A 27,344-nucleotide genomic window follows, 5' to 3' on the forward strand; every position below is an offset into this window, starting at 1 on the left:
CCTGGTTTCCTGTTGTTTTTGATTTAAAAAAATATTAACATTTGAAATAAAAGCAGTCTAGGTCCAAACTTAACTCTTTAAAATAGCAGGATACAATGCAACTCTTAAAGGAGAATTCCGGTCAATTCCAACAAGGAGCTCTGTTGTTTGTACATTTGGAGGTCGGTCAGTAGAGAGAAAACAAAACCAGTCGGTGTTGCCTACACTTGATATCCTGCTGCTAGAGTTAGCACCCAACAGGCTTAAACAGGGCACGGTTTAAATGTGTTTTTAGCCTCTAAACATGTTCAAAATGTCATTTAAAGTGCCTACCCATCTGAAGTGATTCCTTCCGAGTGAACACAGTGAATCTGACTGCTGGAGATATGAAAGAAATGCATGAAAGTTGTGCTAATTCAGCTGTTTAGTTCCTGTATTGAGTGCTTAGGGACTGTCTACAAACTACAACACAGAAAAGACATGAAGCAAAAATATGTAGGCTATCAATTTAATGATTAAATAAGGTAGTGTCTCCAAACTTACCTCAATTATAACTTGTCTCCTGCTAGTTGTACTACAGCACTTACTTTAAAAGAAATAAGCATATACTTATTTTTGCTATCCTTCATACCAATTAATGTTTTTCAGAGCAGAGAGCAGCCTTTAGCCCATATCCATTACAACAGTAAACAACATGGTTATCATTAGTATTCAGGGGACGTGGCATATTTCGCTGTGCGCTCTGACTGTGTAAAATATTTAAAAAGCCTCATGGGTTTCTGCACCGCCTGAGAAAAAAACAAATCTGTTTATACACAAGGCAACGTCCACGTCTCTGAAGAATAACTTGAGAAAAAAAAATATCATTTTCTCAGTTTTCTGGTGCAAGACAACATATTAAAGTTGTGGCTGGGTTGCTATGGTGATAACTCCTGAGCATTCAGCCTCTTCCTTCATACCTGCCCAAGAAATGCGAGTTTGAACTTTGCGAGGACTTTCTTCCCCGAGGACCTTTACATATATTCACTAAGCTGAGCTGCCATTGTTTGTTGTTTTTATTTTCATGTTTCACTGCAGAATACTTACTCACAGTCCAGCTTTCCTCTGCTTAAGATCTGAAAGGCTTTCAAACGTCAGAACGCCTAGTGCAGAGGCAGTTACTGTTCATCATCGAGCAGATTTCATACCAGAAACCAATTTTTCTTAGTTTTTTTTTTTTTTAGAAGAAATCACACACGGCTCTCACACATATACCATAAGTCATAATCACATTTTTCCCAATATTTATTTTTGTTAAATAATGGACATTTGACATGAACTAAACAAGACCGCATCATAATACCTATATTCTAGTGGAGATACACTAAAAGCAAAACATCACAAATCTCAATAATCAAACATTGAAACCCTCTCACAGACCAGATAGTTTTTAACTAACAGACAATTACACACTTTATAGTATTACAATGCAGCACACGCAGGCACCAGATGTGACAAAATGTAATAAAAATGTAAACAGACCAGGAGACTGCTTTGGTAAACATTTAGCACATGTAGACGCACAAACACAGACCGCCTCACCATCAGGGAAGGGTTTCCAATGCGAGTAAAAGCTAAATATATGATTTCATCACCTCATCTCTTTGCCTCTCTTCATCTCAGAATTTCTCAGTTTGTTTATTTGTGCCTTTTTTTTTTCTCCTCGAAGCTGAGACTTTAACTTGCATGTCAACACCATAGACTACAGTATATAAATGTTAAGACTTGAGATGCTACCTCAGAAGGTGATACGAAGCAAAACGAACAACTCCACTCTTCCTGTCACTCAGTGGATGAGAAGGAAAGGGATAAGAAAGCTACCAGAGACACATTTTCCCTTTTTACAAAGAGGTACTTTTAAAGGCTGAGTAGAAAATGAACATGAAAACAAACAGATGAGAGCAGGTTCTTTTGATAATCACATCATTTTTTTCAGGTGCAGAACCTGTAGGCCAAAACATAAAAATGTAATTCTGTGCCTCAGGTGAAACTTCAAAAATCCCTCTTTGCAATTATAAATTATTCTGTAGAAGAACAAAATAAAAACTCAATAGAGGCGCACACACACACACATCTCGTAGCCGTTATAAATATTTGAGACACAATATCTTCTAATTTACTTATGTCAGTGTTTGCTACTGGCTGAAAATCTCATAACTCCCAGCAGTCAACCATTCAGCTTTGGTTGTTGCATTTTTAGGAAAGGATTGTGTAAGCTCAAGATGAGTAGTGTAGTTGTAGTAGTGGAGTAGAGTTTCCTCACTGTGTAATCCTTTAACTACAGTGAAAACATGAGAATCACCCAAGTTACAGGTTAACTTCGAGCAAAATCATAATGAGCAGCTTGAAACGGCACAAATGACATTCTAACAAGCCATCACAAATGTGAAAAGGGTTACTATTTCACTGTCAGAAAAGTGACATCAATGAGAAACGACTGCAGTTTTATAATATGTGCGGTCACTTCTTTTTGTGTCCCAAGATGGTCAACAATTGTTACATGTGTTGTGTGCGTAAATGAAGAGGCTTGTTGTTTTTTCCTCCTTGTGTACCGCCTGGAGCACCTAATGGGTTTCTTGTTGAGGGAGGTAGCGGTAAGAGAGAAACCGACTGTGCAAACGGTCCCATGTCTCCGTCTCATTTCAGTTTCAATTTGCATCAGGCATTGTTCCGGGGACAGGGTAAGAATTTGATTTCTCACCCCGGGGGGGGGGGGTCATCTTTTTTAACTTTTGTTTTTTGAAGAGTCTGTAAACTTACTGCTTTGTGGTAAAAAATAAATGATTTCAGTATCTGACTGTAGGCTTCAGGAGACATTCACAGTTACAGAACACAGGCTTGGTGGAAGTGCTCCAGATGGCCTTACAGGAATAATAAGAAATGTGCTTATTTGCTTTCTTGCTGACAATTAGACGAGGCTATTGCTATCAAAAAATATAAAGCTACAGCAGCAACCCATTAGCGTAGCTTGACTGAAAAGCAGGAGGAAACGGCAAGCCTGGCTCTTCAATTGATTGACTTGATTGATAAAACAATCAAGATACCAGGGTTAATAGATATCTCAGAGGTGCTGGATGCGGCCTTTTTAAAACTTGGACAGAGGCATACTTGTTGTTTTCCCCAGTGTTTCTATTCTACTCTAAGCCAAGTGCCTGATGGCTGTCGCTTCGTATTAAGCGTTTGGACCTGACATCTTAACTTTCACACCTTGTTTTGATATTTTAGTTAAGTTATCTCTGTATTCAAAAGATTAGAAGACCAAAATCATCTTCCACTTTAGTGTACTAAACAACCCGAAATGACCACAGAAGCATGTCCTGTAATGAGGAAATGAGTTGCACTTGTACAAAATGTGCTGAGTAAAACTAGCTCGACTCTGGAAGGTTTGCTCACTTTAATAATGCATAAACCTGCTGGCTGGCTGAGGGGAATAGAGAAACAGATATATAAAACTCAACTAAAACAGAACATTTTAAATAGCAAATCTCTACATCTCTGCAAGGCTTTTAACATATCTGTTAGTTAGCAAGGTAACCCAGATGTTTTGCACTGTTCATTCCTAATGCACATGACCAGAGAGTTGTAAATCTACAGGTCATGATATACATGTAACATGTAAATAAATATTGTTTAATGGAAAGTGAAAGTGGGCACAGATCGTGAACTAAATCCTAACTAAATTTGCAAGGTTTCTACTTAAATTAAAAAAGCCTACACACAGTTGAGGCAGCCAGGTGAGGGCTTTACAAGTAAAGCTCTGCTGGGGATTTTTTTGTCAGTTGTCAGCCTGCAAGCCGAGCTCGCCGCTACCTCTGCCACAGCCTGTAAACTGCTCTCGGACAGCGCTTGTGCCTGCAAATCTCAGCTGTCACCCACACGCTATTGTCATTCATGTATTCATACGCCTCTGCACTGAAAAGAATAAAAAGGAAGGCAGGGGGGCTGCAGGGACTGTGAGTGCTAGGCGATGGGAGGACATGAAACAGAGGACCAAACATGAAAGTCATAGGAAATGGCAGCACTAAGCTGTCAACATACACCGTATGCAGGACAAAAGTGTTACATAACACAAATCCAGATATTTGTGTGTTTATAAAAGCCAACTGTTACTCTATTTTTATTTTATTGGGGTTTCAAATTATCACTGCAACACTATCGTGTCCATATTTTTGCAGAATTGACTGAATTCATGAATGACATCATGAATCGTATTCATGAGAATTTGGAGTTTGTTAAAGGCAGCGATGGTAAAGTTAAAAAGCTGGCAATATTTGAAAGTAGCATCTCCCGAGGCTACGTCTAACCGTTGGCCTAGGGGCTCCTCCCACACACAGACGTGCACACGGACCCCTGCTTCACAACAGAGCGGCGACGGGACGGTAATTTCACCGATCAAAACTACTTCATGTCTCAACCAAGAGGGTAAGCCTCTCCTCTCTAAGTAAAGCTCCCTTTGGTGCCATTTTGATGTTAGCCAGCCATCACCCGCCATTAGCATCCCACTGACTGGCATTCATTTTGGCGCCACTTTGACAGTGAATAACTTTACATCTGAAGCGTTTAAAGACTTGGCCTTCACTGGTCTCTGTCCAAAACAACAGGGTCGGTTGGTCCATTTCTTTAACTGTCTATGGTCTTAACAGCAACTTCTGCTTTTCTTCTGTAAACCTGCAGTAACGCAGGCGGCGAAGAGCACTGAGGCTCGTACACACTTGCTGTTAAGCTTTTATTCTAATTTCTATAACTTCTGTTGACATTGTACTTGGTTTTGCCAAACAATTTTCTCCTTATTGTTGCACACGTTGAGCTCCATTCTTTGAGTGAAAGATGCTATTTAAATCCAGCTTTTTGTTGTTGTTATTATTTATTAATTATCAAATGAAGTAATTAATTAAAGGGCTAAGATGTGGCACGTCAGCAGAGATTTTACAAAGGGAAAGCCATGAGATTTGCAATGCAGGAGAGGAGAGGGTTCCTGAGAATCACCTTGTTAGTCAAAGCCTAGAAACGGGGTCTTTGTACATAGGTAATGCTCAGAGTAATTGGCAGATATGCTGTGAAAGGCAGAGAAAGTACATAAAAGATTCTGCAGAGATAATTGTGCAGAAAAGGTGAGTTTGAATGAACCACTTACCCATGCCATCTGTAGCTGGGTCGAACTGGAGCAACTAGCAGGTGCAATCAGCCTTTCTGTAATGAGTCACATCCTGATGTTACTGTCTGCATGAGTATTCAACATACATTTGTAGCACTGGCAACAGGAGATTTCCATGACCAAGCCTGTTTGATTCCAGTTTGTTCTGCTGCAGGGTGGATCAACATGAAACAATTGCCTTATTCTAAATACCAGGCTTTCATATTTATGCATGCCAAGAAACTATGTTGACATTACAGTTAGATAGAAATTTATCATCAAGATGTTTATGTAAAGATGCACACATAAGAAGTGATGAAACATAACTCACTAAGAGTGAAACACTAAGTTAGAGCTGACAAAAAGCTGGACTGGACTAACTAACTTTGATATCTTTGTGTAAATTGAAGGATTTGTTGTTTAAATATTTCAGAAATTAGGGACCCAGCAATATTCAAGGTTGCCCTGTGTAGCCTTCAGTAAAATAATTCTGATAACATAGAGAAAGCAAGAGGTTGATGCCCTTAATGAATGAAGATGAAACAACATTAAACACAAAAGAAAATCTATACTGATTCATAGCTGAGGTAATAGTCCTCGTTGTTCAACAGTATGTCTCTGTCAAAAGTGTTCCTTTGGCACAGTAAGAACATTAAGACAGTATTTACAGGTACACAGGCTATTCAACGCAGTTTTTCACTAAAATCTCTGCCAGCTAGTGAACAAACGACCATGACAAACGAAGCCACACAAAGAGCACAGGCACTTGATGTTCTCTGCAGGATGCAACAAAGCGGATGCTGCCAATTAAACACAAGAAAAATGTCGCCAGACTAAAACAGCTTTTTCCCGGCATCACATTCTGCAACCATGCACACAGAATTTGAAGGAGACCTTTTAAAAAGGCCTGATAAATAAAGGCGAGGATATTACTCAGTGCATGACTCATAGCATATCAAGATGAAGAGTGAAAAATGAAAGATACAGACAAAAACAGACGGTGCACACATTAGCCGCTGCCCTGACGGCCGCGGATGTGCACCCCCCAGCTCTCTCCTGCAGGCTCAGCAGGTGCCCGTGGTGCTGACGGTGGTGTAGCTAAACTTGGACATGGAGGTGGCCATGGAAGTGGCCATGGAGGTGGCGGTGACACCGTCTTCTGCTCCCTCCTTCCTCCTGCACCACCAGCGACAGAGCCGGTTGCGGCAGCAGCATGCGAAGGTGGACAGCAGGGCCTTGCGGAAACGGGTGTTCATGAAGCAGTAAATGATGGGGTTAACGCAGGCTGAGGTGTAGGACAGCAGGTGGATGAAGGAGATGGGCGCTCCCGAGAGGGCTTTGGAGGCTGACCTCAGGTCAAAGGCCTTCCATGTGTTGGCGGAGAACAGGGGCATCCAACAGATGAAGAAGAGCGCCACGATCACCATCAGCATGCGAATGACCCGCCTCTTAGCCTGCAGCTTGGCCTCTGAGGTGTTGCTGCGGGGGCGCTCAATTTTGGCCCGGGTGGCGCCAGATGAGGCAGAGAGAGTGGGGAGTTCCACAGCAGAGGAGGGTTTTTTAGACACCTGGATGTAGCAACCATCGTCATCATCATTGGACCCTGTGACAGCCTTTCCTACACCGTTTTTCTGGCCTGAGGACAGTCAAAATGTACATTTTGAAGAGCTATGGCGGACATCAACTTAATGCAAGTACCAAGTACTAAAGGGCAAAGGGATCTTTGATATTTGATCACAGCAAACACAGAAATACTGTGAAAAAATGCTAGGTTCATTATTTCTCTGCATACCTAAGAAATAAAACACTATGTTAAGCAATAGGTTGCAACAGTTGCTAATAAGAGGCTGTTTCACATTGTCTAAACTTTAATGAACCGCACACCAGACTCCATTGTAACTTATGCTTCTTATGCACACAGCAGTTATTATAATAATAACTTAAAGGGACCATATTTCAGCTATACCTGATGGAGAAATTCTAAAAAATGCATGAAACTCAAGCAGAGTAGGTAATACTGAGAATAAGCACAGCTTCACACAGGTCCATAAAAAGTGAAGTAGATGTTTTCATCAGTTTAATTCTTTCATTCATGAATTAAATTGATGGGAACAAAAAAGCCTGTTGCCGTTTGGATTGAATTTATGATGGATCTCACCGGTGCTCTCTCTGTTCTGGCCCAACTCAAAGTGAATGCCTCGGAAGAGCTCTCTGGAGATCAGACCATACGCTACCATCATTACCACTCCCGGGATGAAGAACAGCGTGAACAACAGCAACACATACCTGAAAAACAGATGGAGTGGAAGGAGATAAACAACGGTCAGAGATGAAAAGGGAGTTGAATTAGCCCTCAAAACCCTCCAAATACATCAGATTCTCTAACAGATGGCTGAAAAACCTGCAAGTGAACTTAAAAAAAATGAAAATGTTCAAAACCCTGCATGCATGTGCTGGAGCTGTGCTGGAGGCCCTACAGATGGTCGTCCTCTCTCAACAGACCTCTTTACACCTGTGGTGTTAAAAAAACCTGCAGCTTCCTGGGCCAGTTCTGCAGCTTCTACCTGCAGGCTATCGAGCTTGTCGACACCCTGGGGTTTAACCTTCCTCGATACTTGTAAAACCACTCAGGGCGTTTTTGCTGATGCTATGTTAAATGTACGCAAAATGTAAATCCTTACCACCTACTTTCATGATGTATAACTGACTCATTGACTCATGACTCATGATGGACATTATTTAAAAAAAAAAATCATTCATTCAACTATAGTTTTTTTATTACAAGCATTACTCTGCCTTGTCAAAACCTAACACATGAAGTTGAAGAAAATTGTAACCTGGAGAAGCTGCAAATTAGAATAATTGATTTAAAAAAATACACTGCATGATGTGGATCTTCCTAACATGAGGACGCATTAGGTCTCCATAGCTTGCAGAGTGAGGCGAACCAGTGACCAGTTGGCTGATGCAGGTCTAACACCACCTTCTTTAAGAAGGTAGGAGCCGTCCTGTTTAACTAAGGGAAGGTTTTCAACACTACCTTGTCAAACTGTCCTGTTAACATACTGTATTGACAGTTTACACAGTAACACAGTGCATATTGACACATATGGTATCGTCACATGGATACAGCACATCATACAAGACAGTACACATGGCTATATATAACCAAACAGAAAGAAATGTTTTTTCATTTTGCCAAATACATATGCCGTAAAATCACAATTGCAAGACATTTCATGCTGCCCCAGGCTGTTTTCTGAGCATACATGTTCCATTTTCCCGGCACAGAAAGAACAATGACAGTCTCTCTCTCTCTCTCGCTCTCGCTCTCGCTCTCGCTCTCACGCTCTCGCTCTCTGATTGATGGCACCTCAAAGTAAAAGTAGTTTATTGAGTAAGGTGCAAAGAAACTGCAGAAAATGTTTCAAACGTGTACACAATTTAAAGTAAAATGAATGACTTTGAGTTATCAAAGTATCACATTTAAAGTGTGAGTCAAATGAATATAACCTTGTGAACTAAAATGAGAAGCGACAGAGTAAAAGACAAAACTAAAAAAAGAAACCCATCAATATATAAAATAAAGACAGGTGTCACTGACTGTAATACATCTCTTTTGATCCGTCAGTCACAGAATGCTCTTCTCAACTACAGATGTTTGCGGTGCACATCAGTCAGCACATGAAAGCTTCAGCAGAGAAGCAGTTTCATTCCCTCTCTTGATATTCTAATGTCTTCCTGGGCAACCCTCTGAACTCTGCACAGCCCCTCTCTTTCACTTCTCACTTAAAGGAAAGTCTTTAGATGAAGCCTCTCATCAGCTGGCTGTTTGATACTGTGGAAAATCTGTTCGACAAAAGCTTTCAGGAAGTGAACATGTAAGAGTGCGGCCACACCAACAAAATGGTGGTCATCTGTGCTTGTTTTTCCCTCAAGGGGGAATCCCAGATGGATGGCAAGATGAATATTCATATTTTGCACCCTCTTTTGACTTTTCCCACATTACCTGAACGCTACATGGACAACCAGGAAAGGTGTGTTAGGTTATATGAAAATGATAAGCATGTGTTACATATTTCCGCATAACACATAGGACTACAAATAAACTCAGCCTCTGATGGGGAGATGTAGAAACTGGATCCTGGTCTTTCTTTGCAGAGGTTTGATTTGTTCTATAAGCTCTATGGATGGCATGTCAGTCAGGTCAGACGGAAATATCTCAACAACGTTGGAGAAATTGCCATGCCAATGTTATCCGGTCATCATAAAGTGTATTTATTATCTAATGAGATTTGCCTCGATTAATAAGATTACCTCCGGAGATATTTCTTTAATTCTAAAATCCATTCTTTGATAAATTGTCAGAATAATCATTACATTTTTCTTTGGCTTGACATAGTCGCTTAATTAACTTCTTGATGGCTCTTTTATGTGTCTGGAACATCATATTGGACTAAAAATGGATGCTTCACTTCCTCTATGCACTGCTTCATTAGGTGTAAAAAGGTGCCATTTTAATAGAGCAATAGGGGGATGGAAAAGGTGGAATCACCTTTCATTCTAGGTTTTAACTGAAAGTAGAACTTGAAAGGTCAACATACTTAGTGACACATCTTGTTCTGTGAGCCTCAACTTTCTTTCTCCTCCTCTTTCTCATCGAGGATACTAATCAACTGGTCTCCCGCTGCCTCGTCTCTCCTGGAGAAGCTTCACAGTTTGATAGACAGTCGGAGAAAAGACCGTGTTTAACCACAAAAGGCTGTCAAGTAGGGAGATGTAAAGGTTTTTCAGCTTCCTTTCCATTTTAATTGTGCCATACTGCAGGAATTGCATTGTTTATGGACAGATCTTGTTCTTGGCTGTGTATTTATCTACTTGGGGTGTTGTTTTTTGCATTGATCCTCAAAGGGCATGTAGACGGGAAACGCCGGGCAATCCAGTCTGCAGGAGTAATATTAGTTACTCTCCAGACTTTTTACATCAGCTTTAAATTATGGCAGTATCATAAGATGTATGCTCACAGCACCAATACTGAGGGAAGACCCATTATCGACAGGATCTCTGTCTGATGACATCTCGTCCCACCTTCTCTGTTCTTTGGTAGTCGATTCCTGCTATGCTAAAAAATTAATCCATTTTATAACAGGAGCTGCCTCTTCACCTTTTACAGTACATCTTAAAAAAGAAAAGTCTTCCACCTAATGATTTTATAAATGTTTTCTGTAACCACCTTTACAGCTTCAGCCCAGTGGTTCAGCCTTCTCTCCATCATTAGCTAGACTCTTTATCCTCCTCCTCCCGGAACTGTTTTCAGACAGTGTGTACTGTGTATAACACCAGTGTGTGTAGTAGTCACGTGTAGAGTGAGTTGGAAGTTGTCGTTGGTAGTAGTACGAGACACGCTGTATGCATGTCTTCACCAAAGCACATTCAGTAAACATCAAAACAAACAAATTTATTTTTTCCACATCAGTTACAGAAATTGGCAAGGCAGATGATTTTTCCTTCTATCACTAAAATCCAATCACAGATATGTTTCATGAGCTGATGAATCACCATGCTGGTAGTCCCATCAGTACTTACCAGGTCTGCTCAGCTTGCCCGCTGGGCCAGTCAAGGCGACACATGTGGCCAAGAGTACTGTTGGCCTTGGGGAAAGACTTAAGGACACTGAACACCGGGTAGGGCACCATGATTAGCAGTGACACCACCCAGGTGGCAGCGATGACGCGGTAGGCGTGGGATCTGGTCTGCCACGCGCGGGACTTCAGCGGGTTACAGATGGCGCTGTATCTCTCAATGGCAATGGCCACAAGGCTGAAGGTGGAGATGCTGACAGAGATCCCTGCAGGAAAAGAAAAGACATAAAATATTTAGAGAGCTGGTAGTCTATTCAGCACTTTAGTCAAGATATCTCAGCATTTGGAAATATGCTTATTCACTCTCTGCGGAGGGTTAGATGAGAAAATAAATAATACACATCTGTCAGGTAAATATAAAGCTACAGCAGGGAGGGGGTTTTCCAATACAAGAACCTCCCAGTTCACCTTCGGTGCCATAAATATATTGGTGAAATATAAATACAGTATATTAGTCTAATAAAGCCCTAACACTATCATTACCGACCCTGGAAATCCAGAGTTCTCATAGCACGATTTTAATTTTCTCAGCGAGTTACTCTGGCATTGAGTAATGCTGCTCATTAACTATACCCTATGTACCTATACCCTTGTAGCCAAACGGCACCAATCACATCGGTGTATCTGATATAGGCGGGCCAGAGGCGAGCTATACAGATGACAACAGTTTAATCAACAAGTTAGCTTTGCTAGTGGCTAAGAGTATGAGGCTATGGATACGTCACCCCGTGTATTGTTGTGATTGGTTGTAGTGTTATCTAATTGCATGCGGTAAGATTTTCAAATGCACGCTTGGTGCCTCCCCTTGAGGTGGGCAACTTTTAGTACTCAATCCCAAACCCTTAATCTTTTGGATTTGGGTCTAGAATTTCAGGCTAATCATTACCACCACCACGCCAATCAGGATTAAAGGCAACATGACATTTCCATACTTCGACATGGGACTGCATTATACTGATTAAATTCCTTCAGAGTTAATCCAGGGCCAAGTTGTATTTGCATCTGTGAATATACTTAATCCGCAGAGAGAGAGCAAGCTCAGACAGTGCATAGGCTGTGTTCTGAGGGTGAGACTGGCCAGGTGAGACAAATAGCTTGAATAAAGATATCTGCGTCTCAAGAGCAACCCCCCAAAAATAAATTCTCCCCACTGATTCTCTATCACTACGAGAAGCAACAACATATTAATCCCCATCCATTGTTCCTTTACGACAGAAACATCCTGTTAAAATGTGAGCGTTGCATTATCATTCAAGGGAGGAAGTCATTATGCATACTGCTATAAACACGGTGCAACTCAATCTACAAGAACCATATTAAGTGTTTGAGTGGTGGACGGCTCTATGGCTCGGTTCAGAACAATTGATCCACTCTCCGGGATCAACCTTTGGCGATGGTCTCTCCAACAAACCAGTGAACAAATATTTGTTCCTTTTCTATTGTGATAAGCTTTGCTATCAGATGCAAAAAGATTAGGGATTTAGTGTATATTGTTGACTGCTATATTTGTAACTTTGGGAAGAGAACAGAGGATAGATGGTGTGGGATTTGATGCAGAGTGTGATAGAGGCAAGAGAACTACTTTATATTATATCCCTTCTCTAACAGAACAAAGGAGCTGAGTTGTAGGGTATGTAGGGATAATCCAGAACAAAGGGAACGTCATCGTCACAAAAAGACACCTTTCATGCTCTGTGAGCAGTCAGAGAGACTCTGCTGTGCATTATTAAAAGCATTTCAGCCCTTTGCGAGAAGCGTATTTTTTTTGATTGCTGCTACACTGACATGAACTTGACAGGATACTACATCAAACCAAACCCGTTAGCTTTATTGGCTGAACAAGAGTTTTCAAAATGTGAGGCATATCTCCCCGGGGGGGGGAGGGGGACAAAGATACTGCACGAGATGTAAGAGACAGGTGCATGTCACATTCTAAAAGCAACAGGAAGTTTGATATTTGAGTTAGGGCTGCTGATTTGGCCTGTTAACTAACACTTTTTACAGAAAATTGGACCCCAAATAACTTTTAACTCAGTCAAAATACAGACATGATATTTTTACTCTCCTACTACATGAGCCCAGTCTCTGTGCTTAACGTTGATTTTTGCAACCTATTAATTAAAAACCTTATTTAGGTCTTGGTAGAAGCATGCTGCATGCTTATTGGTTTACTGACGCTGATGAGATTTACTTCCTAGGTATTGAAATTGGTTATTGAATGACGAGACACTTTTTCGATACTCAGGACTTTAGAGGCAATACGGTTACAAAGTATTGAATTTAGTACCCAGACATTATTATCTACCAAATAGAAATTATGCAAGTAAGATCTATTTACATGCTCAGAAAATCAGGAAGAGCAGGGTGGCTCTTTAGCACACGTCACCAGTGGTCATAGAACTCTTATTACAATCTCTATATTTGTAAGCCTTCACTGTTTATCAGCTGAGGGTGTGAAGCTTTTTTGCATTTTCCATAACACAACCCTTTGACTGTCGACCGCTGCACACTACCGGTCAAATGAAATAGCCAGCTCCAGCTACGCAGAAGGAGGTGGGTGGCACAGTCAACACAGTCAACACAGTACTGGTAAAGTCTTGCACAATAAGTCTCTCACACCCACACATCTCTTTCAAGTGGTAAGCACAGATAAAGAGAGACACCAAATCACTCAATGGGGGGGGGGCTTTTGTAGAAGCTTGAAGGCGGTCATGCCCAGCTACAGTGCCAGGCTTACCTTTTGTAATGTAGAATGCAGATGGGAAGGAATTTTAGTCGTTTTCTCTAAAGGAACAATAAAAATGAGTAGAAGACGATGATGAAGCACTTTTGTAAAGTGCTTTACAAAGCCGACAGACAAGGGAGAGCAGAATTAAAACACAAAGGGAATTATAATGAGAGGAGCAAAACAATTGTTGGTAAAATGCAGTTAAAAGTATAAAGAAACACTATTCAAAAGAAGTTCTAAAGGAATGGTAAGACCAGTATGGAGTACACTTTTATTTCTGTCTGGTAAATGTAAAGCTACAGCCACAAGACTGTTAGCTTAGCTGAACATAAAGACTGAAAACAGAGGGAAACAGCTAGTCTTGCTCTGTCCAAAGTAGTACCATCTACCTATTAGCACATCTAAAGCTCACAAATTAACACTTTACATCTTTACAACACAGTCCTCATCACCACCAACCAGCATAAACATTGCATGAGGAGTCGGGCTATATTGCCTTCTTGTTAGCTTATTATTCTTGGTAGAACATTCAGAATGCATTTCTTTCAGGGCATGGATACGTTACATCATGATGAGTAGCTCAGCCTACGGAGTCCCATTAGGGGGCGAAGCCTGTGTGAAATAGAGCCACAGGTCTTCAAATGAGTGATGTTTTCAAATCCTACACTTATAAAGACTAATAGCCGGGAGGTTGTGCACATTCATACTCAAAGGAAGTGCCCTTCCAGGTGATGTATAGCACTGAAACTCCACTAATTTGAATTGATGACACAGTTGCAGGTATGCAGACAGCCTAGGACTAGGGTGTTTGTTGTCTGAGGGATTCAACCCTTTCAACATTTCAGTCCATACCCACTACTGGCGGGGGAAGCAAACACTGATCTGAGATCTGCAGCACTGATGGAGAAATTTGTGTTTGGCCTCTAGAAGAAGAGTCATGAAACAAAGCCAAAAATCTTTACAAAACACTTTAAAATAGACTGCAGCAACTGTAGACCACATGCTCCTGTTTATTAATGTTTATGCATCAAACAGAAGTGCATAAAGACATAATATATTACATAATACAGTCAGCTCCTTAATATATTTGTTGCTGGTGATTTTCCTAGGCCTATATTAAAGTTGACACTTTATCATTATGTACACATCTCTTGTGTTACGGTTGCATTGCGAGGCTAATGTTTGAACAGAGGAGATTCGGCTGTGATCCTGGACAAGATGCAGCCAAGTTAATTACCAGCCAACTAGCCAACTAAATACTCCCATTCTTTCCCTGCGCTGTATCTTCCCTTCTCTGGATGAAGAAGCTCTAATCCTTTTTCTTGTTCATTAAACACAAGTCTGGCGAACACTCACAGTAGGCCACTTGATAACTGGCTCCCGAGCGTAACCGTGAAGTTTTAAATCGAGGGGAATTCAACAAACCTCAACCTGGGGTAAAAGATTTACATTCCTCAGCTGACAATACTATAATACTATTTCTTAGCTCACACCTAATTCTCGCATATGAAAGTTGCCCTAAAGAATCCTAATGGCATGCAAACTTTACAAATGGAATTAATTTGTTATAGGTGCCAGAGGCGCTTGCATCCAGTTCTGTAAAAGGTTTGCTTGAGGCCACGAAAGTCCAAATTAGAATACATTATGCAAACTGCACCTTAGGGGTAGCTGACAGACGGAGCTGGTAAGTTGGTTAGTAATTGTCTTATGACTAGCAATAATAACACAAACATGGATACATAAATGTGATTTGAAGGGTGCACACATACTGTACACAAAAACGCACACACCCAGAATATTATCAGCATCAATCTCATAACTGCCACCAAAACAGTACTGGCCTATGATTATTGAATGAGGGGCAGATAGACGGATGCATGGAGGAACGGGGGAATCAAAGGATGGATGGTGTATTATGTGTCTAATGGGCATGTGCTAACAGATGAATTTGCAAAGGGTAAATGAGTTTGCCGCACAATCAATGGGTGAGGACTGTCACAATGATCCTGTGTATTGATTGGTTTAGGCTGATTGAAGGCCTTGTTCAGGGGCTCGGATCTGGGAAGAGGTTTGATTGATGTGTGTTTTTTCACATGCAGATGCTGATATTTGTCGAAAGCCATTTCTATTTATTATATTTTGCATGATTTCATTGAGAAGTATAATGATTCTATGTTCCTAACACAGGCAGCACTAGACATGTTGTCTTGCTGGGGCTAGTTGGGGGCTTAACCCTTGTGTTGTCTTCCCGTTGAAATTGAAAATCAACACTTTTGTTAAGGCTTTTTTATCAACGTTTTTAGCTTTTTCTTACGTTTTTGTCCCATTTTTCTCACTTTATTTGTTACAGTTATTTTTGGAATTAATGGTCAATAAACCTCATTTATATTACATTACACCTAATGTTTAAGTTAGAAAAGAAGAAATTAGGAATTATTTAGACTAAAATGTATGTAATGTAGATGAATAATCACAGATAATATGTCAACTTTTAACCTTCACTTTCTTTTTTCAAATGCTAGAAAATTGAATTAGACCCCCCAAAATGAAAAGTAGATATTTGTACTTGCCAGAGAGCGTTGTGTGGAATCAATCCTGTAATTTTTGGGAATTACAATTGGGTATTTGAAAATCGATGTTGGAAAACGGGTCAATTTGACCCGAGGACATCATGAGGGGTAAGTAACTTTTGGTGGTGGCAGATGTGGCATTTGGAATACAAACATTGGCGTTTTTGCCTTTTATTTGACAGAGGACAGTGTAGAAATGGGGTCCCAAGACTGGACTCGTTGGGGTTCTGTGGCATGCTCTGTAACCACTCGGCTACCAAGGCGCTCCGGACTATAAAACACTGCTGGTGATTTAAACAATCACTGCTTTTTAAAGTAAAAAATAATCAAATTCAGCTCTCTGATAGGACTGGTAGTAAAGTGCCGCCACAAAGCAAGCAGAAGCAGAAAAGAAACAGTCAATTTAGGAAACACAAAACGCTGACAGAAGAAGGAATTATAGGGGGAATAACAGAAAAACACGCAACACGTAGGAAATGCCTACGAAAACTTGCATCCTTAGTGGGACTAGTCCAGCTCCAAATGAAGCTTTTTCACTGGGTAAAGGCTCTTGCTCTTCTCTTGATCTGACAGTTAGCAAGCTCTGAGAGCCTTTCCCTCTTCAGTAAATCTTTTAATTGAATGTGTACAGTCCTGAGAACAAAATGCTAGAGGGGAAGTAAAATGCCCAGAAGTAGTCTTGGTGCCTTCTAGAACCAAATATTTTATTTTCTTATTCTGGGTGGGGCTATACCGTAGCATCATCGAACCCCTCGTGCTGCTGAAGATTCTCCCCAGAATTTTTGTCTTTTAGAAGAACTTCTAATACATATCATCTTTTGAGACATTCATTTAAACAGACTACTGATATTCTTAAATTGCATACATTTTGCAGGGACAATAGTGTTATTGCATTGTTTTGTACATGTAGCTGATTGAGAAAGTAACAAATTTCCAATGGAGGACATCCTAGTCATGAATCAGTTTTATGAAAAGCCAGTATTCAGTACATGAAGTAGTTTATCAGTTCCCACTCATTAACTCCTCTGTGCCCCTTACCTTGACTAGATGATAAGCATACATGTGAAGTATTAACCAAAGCGGGCCAAATAACAAAAGGTCGCAGCTGGCCCTCCTGCCCTCCTCGTCTTTATCACAGCTTAGAGAACCCAGTAATTGAAAAGGGGATTCAGCAGGCCTGTTCTTACAGATGGTGAATCACATTTCTGAGACAATAATAGGATTGGAGATCTCACTGTTCAATAGCTCTCCTAAACCATTCAAAGCTCAAAGTGAAGACACAAAGTACTGCAGCCGATCTCAGTTTCTCTTCCGTCTCTTGTGCTTCGGTGTGACTCAGGCCTCATGTGGCACCTTGACTCTGGCCTGATGGGAGCCAGCTCATCATTAAGTCACACTCCTGAAGACGTGTGACTGTTCATGCACTTTGAGCATGATGGTTACCCTCTGACAGGCAAAATAAAACCCAGAGAAAAACCTCTCTGAAAGCTCTTAGTATATGTTGAGCAATTTATTTGTAAAATTGTAAGGATCGTAAAGCTGGAGCACATTTTCTGATCGGTTGTGTTAGGATGCCCGCATAGCTGTTGGATAATTAGAGCAGGAGGCTTGAGGCAGAGGTACGATGCAGATCCACAGGTGTTTAGTTCCCCAACACAAACATGGACGCCATGATCACAACCAGCCAACTGAACACCACAGGTAGCATGTGGTCCAGACAGCCAGCCCCCTAGATGGAAACTGGCAGCGTTTTATAGCCTGCCACTGACCTATCTTGACCCTACCATAAAACAAGTTAAGTCTGAAATGTACTTAATTTGAACAATTATACCAATACAACAACCACATCAAAGACATTTCTACTTCTCTTGTTCCTAACAGCTCAGCTTAGCATGACTCTGGCTCCTTGTGAATGTTTTTGAAAAGAATTTCCTGTGACTCAAATTTGCATTTCATTTAAATACTATCAGGATAAGAACACGCGCCTGGGTGTACCCGAAGGGAACAAAATCCACCTGCCAGCACCTCTAAAATTCACTAATTAACAACATGTCTTGCTTGAGGAATCTGTACAAAAACCAAAGTGTAAACAAACGATAAGTTGTGGTTTTAGGGAGGATTGTGTGCAGGACTAATTCAGGCACACTGGCTTCCTGGAGGTGACAGAGCCAGGCTAGCTGTTCCCAGTCGTAATGCTAAGCTAACCAGCTGCTCTCTCTATATAGTCATCGTATAGACAAGAGTGGTATCAATCTTCCCCTCTAGCTCTAGAGCAAATAAGAATATTTCCCAAAATATCAAAGCAGGTTTGAAACTCATCCTCACCCATAAAGTAGGACATAGTCTTGCACATGGCCTCTCCAAAGATGAAGTCCTCCAGGATGTTGGGGATGAGGGTGAAAGGCATGCAGAAGATGGCCATCATGAGGTCGCTGACCGCCAGCGACAGCAGGAAGGAGTTGGTGACGGTCCGCATACGCTTGTTCAGCATCAGGACCACGATGATCAGCAGGTTGCCGAAGACGCTGAGCAGGAAGATGAGAGAGTAGAGCAGGATGCGGAAAGAGTCCATGTCTGACAGAGGAAGAGAGGACATCTTTATAGGATCTCTTTTTGTATTCAGCTCAGCTGATCAATTAAAGAAAGGAAGTACATTTTTACAAGTAAACTACGATGTACACAGCTTCCAGTTAATCGGACACACTGAATGGATGATGTCTGTCTTCAAAAACAGAAAATATGAAGTTGTTTCATCAAAACCTCTAAGTGTGCCTGTTTTTCTTGAAAAAATGTTTAATGTACAAATAAAACAACTGGGCCAAACAAAAAGGCAGAAGAGGAAGATTGATTTATTGAGCGACCTGGTTTATTTTATCTGTATGCAGGTATTAGATGTTTTTCTTGTATTCATTCAAGCAACACATATTAAATGACACATGAAATAATATAGGATGTTGAATAAGAAAGTGACAAAATAAAAAAAGAAGAGAGCATTGCTATATCAGGTTGTTCACGTGGGAAATAAAACTCTGACGCATAAACAACAGCAAAGTCTATTACAAGACAGAATAACGATGCATAATTAACATCTTAAACTGTGCTGGTGATAATCATTTTCTCCCCGCCCTGTGAGCCAAATTATAATTGAAATAGTACTAAAAGAACAAGTCAAACATGAGCGCTGAACAGACAGTTCCAGGTGCTAACCTGGGAATATAACTCCAATTGGAAGATAGAAAATAAACCTTATTTGCATCAACATCCTTCCCTCAATTAGTGTCTGTGTTTTCATTCTGTTTACATAACCCATTAAATGATTAAAATATGAATCAACATGGAATATCTTCTGTGCAGGACTGTAACCTGTTGTAAATCTAAGAATGAAAGTGTGTTTCATATGGGTTCCTAGTTTCAGCGCGGCCATCCAGCTGAGCATCAGTAAAAGCGAACAGCCCAGCCTGAGGGGTTTCGGGATGCTCCCTTCACTGACACCAGGCTGTCACAGCGAGTCAGTGCTAGGATGAGAGGATCTAACAGGACGGGGTCGGGGCCGGCCATGTGCTGTGCTGACTGAGTCCTGTGATTAAAGACAGCGCCATGGGGAGTCTGCAGCAGAGCCTGCAGAAACAATGTTACACATCCCCCTGAAGGCACACGCTCCCTCCTAAGGAGGTGAAACCAAGACTCAAACAGCAGCCTACTGTGTGTTCAGATCACAAAATCACAAACGCAACACAATTCTTTTAATCAATACTGTACTTTTATTATTTTATCTTTACATAAATAGTTGTGCTCACAATAAAATAGTCTGTTGAAAGATCAATATAATATACTGTAGTGTACTTCATCCTGAATGTTAAAAAGGAAGCTGGCATTACAAAATGGGAGTGTTGAATGAGACAATCTAACTAATAATAGGCAGGAATCTCTATAAGTCGGTCCGGGTTCCGTCCAGTTGTCCAACTGGTAGCTGATGATGATGGCTAATATTGGCTAACTTTAGATTGATACTGCAGTGTAACTGACATTAGTGAGTCCGTTTGCTGACTTTATGACTATTTGCTGCTTCTGCTATGTAATCTCATGTTTAGCATCTTCATTTTAGCACAGCATTATCCTGTTTTTGAGACTTGTGACCAAGTGAAGTGGCTGCCGTTGAGCAAAAGTAGCAAAGTCTTGGTTTGTGAAAATGTAGACATGTGAATACGTAAAATCTATCTCTTGTCTGACTATCTCGTAGTCTATCATTAGTATTATGATAGACGTTCCTCTGCGGGACTATTTGAGAATGTTAATTTTATTGCTGATGTTATTTCATTGTCCTACTGTCCTGTATGGGTATTTTTTAACTTTCATTTGTGTAGGGCATCTTGCAAAAGGACTTGTCTTTATAAAGACAATTACATTTTTCATTTAATGTTTTAAACCAATATAAATGTGCCATTCTCTCTGGCAATAGTCCCATGCAGCACCGAATATAATATACTATTTTACATTCAAAGAAAAGATTGTTTGTTTAAGATAAATATGATAATGTTGAGGAATTCCAAAAGGCTGTAGGCAATATCAATGATGCATGTTGATCACCTCTGCCATCTAGGAGACCCAGTGGCCCTCCACTGCAAATATGAATTATTCTTTTGATTAAAAAAAATCCTCTGATGGCTTTGAGAGTAGTTTCTTCAGCTAGAGATTGGCATCACAGTCAAGTTCATATTAGCAAACATCCACCTTGTTTCAGTCACTGAATGATTAATCTGCAACGCAGGTGTGACAAGTTTGACAAGAGTTTAAATTTACCCAACAGCGTTATGGGAGATATGCGTAATAAGCACTCACTTGTAAGACTTTGTTCACGGACAAGTGGGGAGCCCCCACTGGCTCAGCAGCTTCTATTGTGTTAGATGGTGAGCAATCCAGCCGAGCGAAAATGGAATTATCTATTCGTTGAGCACCAGCGGCACGTTGGCCCCCCTGAGCCTAACCACTGCTGCAATTCACTTTGGTTCCTTTGACTCCCTTAAGCGTGACAGCTGTGTTCAAATACAAAAGCATATATAAATACATTAAAGATAAAAAGATGGCTTCTGAGTTGCTAATATGCAGCAGTTGACGCAGAACATTTTAGCCACGAGCCAGGGCTGAGACATCCAACACTACTGCTTATGCTTGCATTTTTCCTGTTTATTTAACCTTTGTTTGCTCTGTTTCTACTGTGTATTCTGAAGGGCTGTACCAAATACCATATTTTGTGCTTTGAAGGTTCTCATCAACAGAGAATAGCTTATTCAAAGCTTCAGTGGCAGCGGGGGGGGGGGGATGCAACATCTTTGACTGCACTTGAAGGTTACTTCATTTCACAGAGAAAGAAAAGAGATGACTTACACAAACTCCGGGGCAGTTTAGTGCTTGTGTTTTTAGTTTATTTTTTTCCCTTCATAGTTTCAAATAGTTTTGTGGCAGCAATAGAGACAGTGATGTTTCCTGTTTATTCTAACGTTACAGGACTCTCATGCCGCAAACAGACTGAAGAGTCCTGTGGGGGATAAGCGCCTTGGCACGACAGATTTGACCTGATAGTCCACCGAAGGATAACTTTAGGTTGCTTTTCTCCAAAAGTTGAATCGCTCTCAACTTATTGCTGTAGGCAGTTAAAATAAATTACCTTTACTACGTTGCTTGATAACAACACTAGTCTGCTACAGTACAACCATACAGACCTCTACAAACATCAGACTGCTCTCTTGTAACTTAACATTTAACTAACTGCTTAATCCCGACAAAACACCACAGTAAATTTCAAAGTAAATTTTAGGAGAGTCCTAGCATGACTGCATGGGGACTAGTCAGTTGAAAGTCCTTTTATTGGGGGATGTGGAGGAAGAGGAAGATCTTTAAGTGCTTTGAGTTTGTGAAAAACTTATCATTGGTTGACTTTTCTGTAGCCTAGTGAACAGTTTTCAGGTCAACATTGTCTCTGTCACAGCACCGAAATGGCAGAATTGAAAATAAGATGGTCCTTACAAAACCGACAATAAAGTTGATTTAAAGTTATTTTATTGCATTTTCATATTTGAAAATGCAATAAAAACACTTTCATTTGGCCGGAATGTGAATTAAAAACAATCAACAACCTCCAATAAGCCTTGTAACTTAAGTTAGGAATAATTAATGTGTGTGTGCCCTTTGCTGTAATAACCTGTAACATTCTAAGGTGTTTATCCCCTAAACAGCACATGAAACAATTGGCTTGATATAAGTCTTACTTTATTTAGATTTTTTCTTCTGATAGGCTTTGTGAGTACAAGGGCCTGCTGGTTACTACAAACACATGTTTCCTAATAATTATTAATGGTTGTGTTTTGGACTTGTTTTTTGGAGTTGTTTCAACTAGTAAACACACATTTGAATCCAAACATGCTCAGTATGAATGTTTCATCAGAGTGGAAGGTTTCTTCCAATGCACGATTTGTGTCCACACTTCCAATAAAAGACAGAGCACTAAATAACACAAACTTTATTCCCTATCGTTCTTTCGCTGGTGGTCATGGCTAATCAGACCGCCCTTTACAAACTCCAATAGTAAGTTCAGAGAGACGACGGCATGTCCTGTGTCCTAACGGATCCATTAAATCCCAGAGGAAAAGCATGGTCGCTGAATACCAAGACTGATTTCAGCTTGTGGATGGGAATAACTTATGGACTGAAAGTGCCAAAAAGAATCTGTAGGCTTTATAAAACAATGTATTTGACCAAAAATAGTTCAACGAAACATGTTTCTGAAAGTATTTTTTAGCGAGAAATAGGCCAAACAGTTGCTTAATCTGTTTTCATTTTAGATCGACAAAGGTCGGTTCAAAAGATCTTTGTCTGATTTTGAGAGGCAGCGAAGCCGGCCATTCCTCATTCATCCCGCTCGTCATTTCCGGTGTTTTAACATAAATGTTAATTTTGGGACAATACTAACCATCGAAAAGTGGGCACTTCAGCAGTAAGTGGTAAGTGCAAATTAGCAGTGTACTGATGGAAGTATGCAGAATGAGACACAACCAATGACTCTGACTCACTGCAGATTTGACCTGCTGGACTTCTTTGTAGCTCTATACTCCATCATGCATAACTCCCTAACATTAAACAATTATTTCTTAATATAAGATACATAATAGATGTCGCAGCAGTGACGTCAGCCATTAGTTTGTGGTCTACCATTTAGAAGCCTTGACTTTGGCAATTTGGACATGGCCATCTTTATAGTTTTTTCAAAGATTTTTGGGCTAGTGGGAAAAGCTGGGGAGGTTGACGCTGCCGAGCCTCTGTGTTGTCATGACACTATGGTTGCATTGGTGCTGCCCCCTGGTAGACTCGCCCCCTGCTGGAAAGAAACTGCAGGTGGAGTGCAGGTTAAAGGCACTTCCTTATCGGCTTTAATTTCACAACCCGAAAGCTGCGTAGATAATTTTTCTGTTTTACAGCAATTTAGCAAAGAGCTCTGTCTCTGTCACATTTTATCACTATAATGAGGCGAGTTACTGTATCAGTAAGCACAATTAAACCACAGCCTGTCTACGGAGAGCCTGTTCACTCCCTATTTAGCCCCATTGTACCGAATTTGGTTGCAGTTCCTGGGGGGGACCGCAGGCGAGTGCAAAATGAATGGGAGTCTATGAAGCCAGACAGCTAAACCTTTCACCTGATTGCGGTTGAGCAATCTCAGATTTGATTGTAGTTTTTGCAAATTCAAATGGATGATAGCTTGAAAGTTGAATGAACGAGTACTTATGTCCTTTTGACTTGTTACAGGTTGAGTCGTTGTTGCCCACAACATTCAGCTAATGAATCTTGATTGATCAGTGACGGACTGATTACAACCAGAGATCCAGCTTGATGATATTCAAAGCAACACCAGAATGTCAGAGTGAATATCTATATATCTTTAAAAAATTAGCAAACCTCTTTTTATTACGTGTATTGAAAGGGACAGCCTAACCTGACTGCTGTGTTGTTGATACCTCGAGAGAAAAGGAAGTGACTCAGAGCTTGCCATAAAGCAGTATCTCTGGCCGTACCATGTGTATGAAGTCATTGACATTTTAAAAGGCTCAGCCCTGCGTATTTTCTTTGCCTTCCTTTTCAAATGCAACATTCAAATTACTAGACAAAAAATTATATCCTGAGAAAAGTGGATTTTGAGGGGTATACCTCCATAGAGTCCCATTCATTCTGCACTCGCATGTGAGCGCCCCAAGTGGAACTCTGTTTAACCAGTTCAGAAGCCAGAAGTAACAAGGGAGTAGCACGTCTTCCCTTATTAGAAATTCTTTGATTAAACTCAATAAGTCTTTCCTCCCCACCCGTGAATGGATAATATTGATCTGTGCTTATCTGGAACATTTGTGTGAACGAGCCCAGCACATATTCATTTGCCCACGAGGCGTTGTCAGACATGCACATTTGACGCCATTAATTCATCCAATCTCTGCCTTATTAACATACTGTGAGACACTAAAGTGAATAATTGAAAGCATGTTAAAGAGTCAATTTAAGGGGCAAAATGGGATTACAGGCAGCACATTTACATTAGATGTGAGCTCATGTCTATTTAAAGTAAAGCATTTAGCAGAATTACTGCACTGTAGCCTCTCTGGAGGGTAACATTTTCAGTAAATCCCTGTCCACTCTGCAGTGTCTGCAAACACAATGCATGAAAACCAGATGCCTGCAGGGCCAGCCTGTGTTCAATGGGCAGGCTGCAATTAGAGTTCATGTTCTCAGGGAGGGTACATACTTATGGTGTACAGTATTTAGATGTCTCAGTGTCTTAACAGTAACGGCTGCATGTATGTTGCATTAAGAATAACTGTTTAACTGAGACCATGTAGAGTGTAATAGGTAAGAGAAAGTTGAGTCACCTGTGAATCAGAAACATGCATCCCCAAACAAACCTTTTTCAGCCAACCCAATGTCATAAATGGTGCAGTATGTTTTTTAATTGCTTTAGTTACCACTAAGATATTCATTAAAGGAGGTTAAATCAATTATTCTGACCCTACCTTGTTGAGATTGATTATTATCTGGGAGTTTCCTCATTTGCTCTGAACTCATTGGAACAAGCACCTCATAGTTATTAAAGGAGCTGCATAAGGGATTCCCTTATCGAATTAAACATTCAGCCAAGGTGTTTGCCACTTGATTCTCATAAATCACTATGGCAACAAAGCCTGCAACGAAGCACCTGTATTCCCAAAGTTTGCAGTGCAATTTCTAATTGGACTTTCTCCAAACTATAGAGATCCTTAAACTTCGTGATAGTCATGGCGGAAAGATTGATTAGAAATTACAGCTCATCCATTTCTTGATTATTAAACATGCTCATCATATGGTTGCACAGGGGTGGAGAGCCCTATAAAGTTATATTTGCTTTGTCACTTAGCGAGTCACATCACTTAGGATTAACCAACGGTGAAATTGGACCTCCATTATGCAGTCTGACTGATCCCAGATAACCCCTAAAACTCCCGCCCTTTCCCTTTGTAATCCTCCGCTATCGTGAGTTTATTAAGCTGGTATGCAGACAGAGGGCATTACATCTCAACACAACCATTGTATGGTTGGCAAAATCTTTATTTATACTGATGATGAGATAAATGCATATCAAATCTATAATCAATTTTCTTATTAAATGTATACAAATGCAGCAGGATGTCGATTGTGCACAAGAGGCAGCCGCTCATAATCACGAAGTAGGAACTATCTTGTGTGTGTGTGTGCGCATGTTGTTAGCTCTGCCTCACCGGGTTGCTTCAGAAATGTTCCAATTACTTGATCTTATTACCGTGACCGTGTTATGACAGTGTACATCACCATGTAAATACCCAGAGCCCGGGCAACTGCTACGTTTTCCCTCCGAAAAATGAAACGGTGTTCATTTAATGCTTATGAGATCAAGAAAACTTATCTCACACGCACTCAAAAGGAGTGAGCGAGCTCAGCAAAGTGGCACTTTGAATCAGCTGGGGAACGGAGAGTGTCCGAGTCAAGGTGCAGCTACAGATGTTGTTCCACATCAGCAGGGCACTGTGTGAACTGAACTGCTCTCCAGAGTCCTGAGTGATTACTATGATGTGATGTCATGTTGTTTCATTTCTTTGCTGTAGGAGTTTTACAGCTGCTCCTTTAGTTGTAGCAGCAAACATTGCAGACAGTCTGTATCTCCAGAATTACCATTTAAAGACCGGCCCACGTGCTTCCGATTAGCCAATCCGAGCCAGGTTTCCAATTTGTAAAACACACCAAAAACAAAACAAAAAAACTTTTAAATACGAATCGTAAAAAAATGGAAGGATTTCTTTGGGTATTTAAATTTGAATCATCTATAATGTAGCTTGTACAATTAGTGTACATTTTAGCAAATTGGCACCATTCAAAGTTTGAAGAATTAGCTTTTACCAACTCATGTTTGCCAAGCCTCCATGGGCCTCTCTCTAAAAACGTGTCCATCGTGTTTAACTGAGTTATGATTCCTAGAAGAAGTGCAATTTTTGATCAAATTGGGGCCAAATCTGTGGGCCGAACTACCCCCTATAACTATAACCTGCATGCATTTACTGGTCCTTCTCATTTCACACAGTGTATATTGGATTAATATTCCATGTTTCATGGACGATTTTTGGAGTAATGCAAATGTAACTATGTACTTACTAAACAAAAACAATATCAAACTTTGACCAAGCTCTGCAGACTGAGTCCAGCACATCTTGACTTGGCTGTCTGCGGTTTTAACTCTGCTGCGTGGGAGCGTCTCCTTTAAAAAAACTGATGGTGTCAACAAATGAAGTTGAAAAGAAGAGCAAAGCGGGTCATTAACCACTCGCCGACTACACAGTCCGGCTCAGCTTGTGTCTGTATCAGCAGAAATACTCAAGTAAAGGACAAGTACCTCAAAATTGTAAAGTGTAGAACTTGTTAATGGTAAATGTTAGTTACATTGGAATGCTGCAAACAGCAGCACAGTGGGCCCAGCCATTTTCCCATATATAGAATAGGCATATTTTTAATAGGCCCTGTACTACTAATCAGCAGTCCTGTCCAGAATTGTGTACCAGATAATATACAGTTCTCAACTTCAAGTAGCTCCATCCATCTCCGTAGTCAGGAAGTGTTTGTAGCCTTTTTTTTAAAAATGGTTAAAAGTTTGAGAACAACTTATTAACTGATCCTATGACAGTGTGTTTAATCTTCTCCATCTAAAGAGT

General features: G+C 40.6%; 1 protein-coding gene and 1 long non-coding RNA gene across 2 annotated transcripts in view; one reads left to right on the forward strand and one right to left on the reverse strand.

Moving 5' to 3' along the window:
- On the forward strand, positions 1-23,768 carry LOC117939614. The gene is made up of 4 exons (XR_004655633.1): positions 1-11; positions 14,125-14,138; positions 17,706-17,711; positions 23,651-23,768. It is a non-coding gene; the product is annotated as an uncharacterized LOC117939614 (long non-coding RNA).
- The window catches only part of si:dkey-1h24.2 (uncharacterized protein LOC100137117 homolog), a 23,965-nt gene continuing 2,070 nt past the window's right edge, over positions 5,450-27,344 (reverse strand). Inside the window, exons 2-5 of the mRNA XM_034865070.1 lie at positions 18,418-18,666; positions 10,739-11,000; positions 7,311-7,438; positions 5,450-6,788 (exon numbers count right to left, since the gene is read on the reverse strand). Coding sequence (XP_034720961.1) covers positions 6,217-6,788; positions 7,311-7,438; positions 10,739-11,000; positions 18,418-18,666 — 1,211 coding nt within the window. The 3' untranslated portion in view covers positions 5,450-6,216. The remainder of the gene's footprint in view (positions 6,789-7,310; positions 7,439-10,738; positions 11,001-18,417; positions 18,667-27,344) is intronic.

Source organism: Etheostoma cragini, chromosome 24 (genome assembly GCF_013103735.1).
Source record: "Etheostoma cragini isolate CJK2018 chromosome 24, CSU_Ecrag_1.0, whole genome shotgun sequence".
Taxonomy (NCBI): Eukaryota; Metazoa; Chordata; class Actinopteri; order Perciformes; family Percidae; genus Etheostoma; species Etheostoma cragini.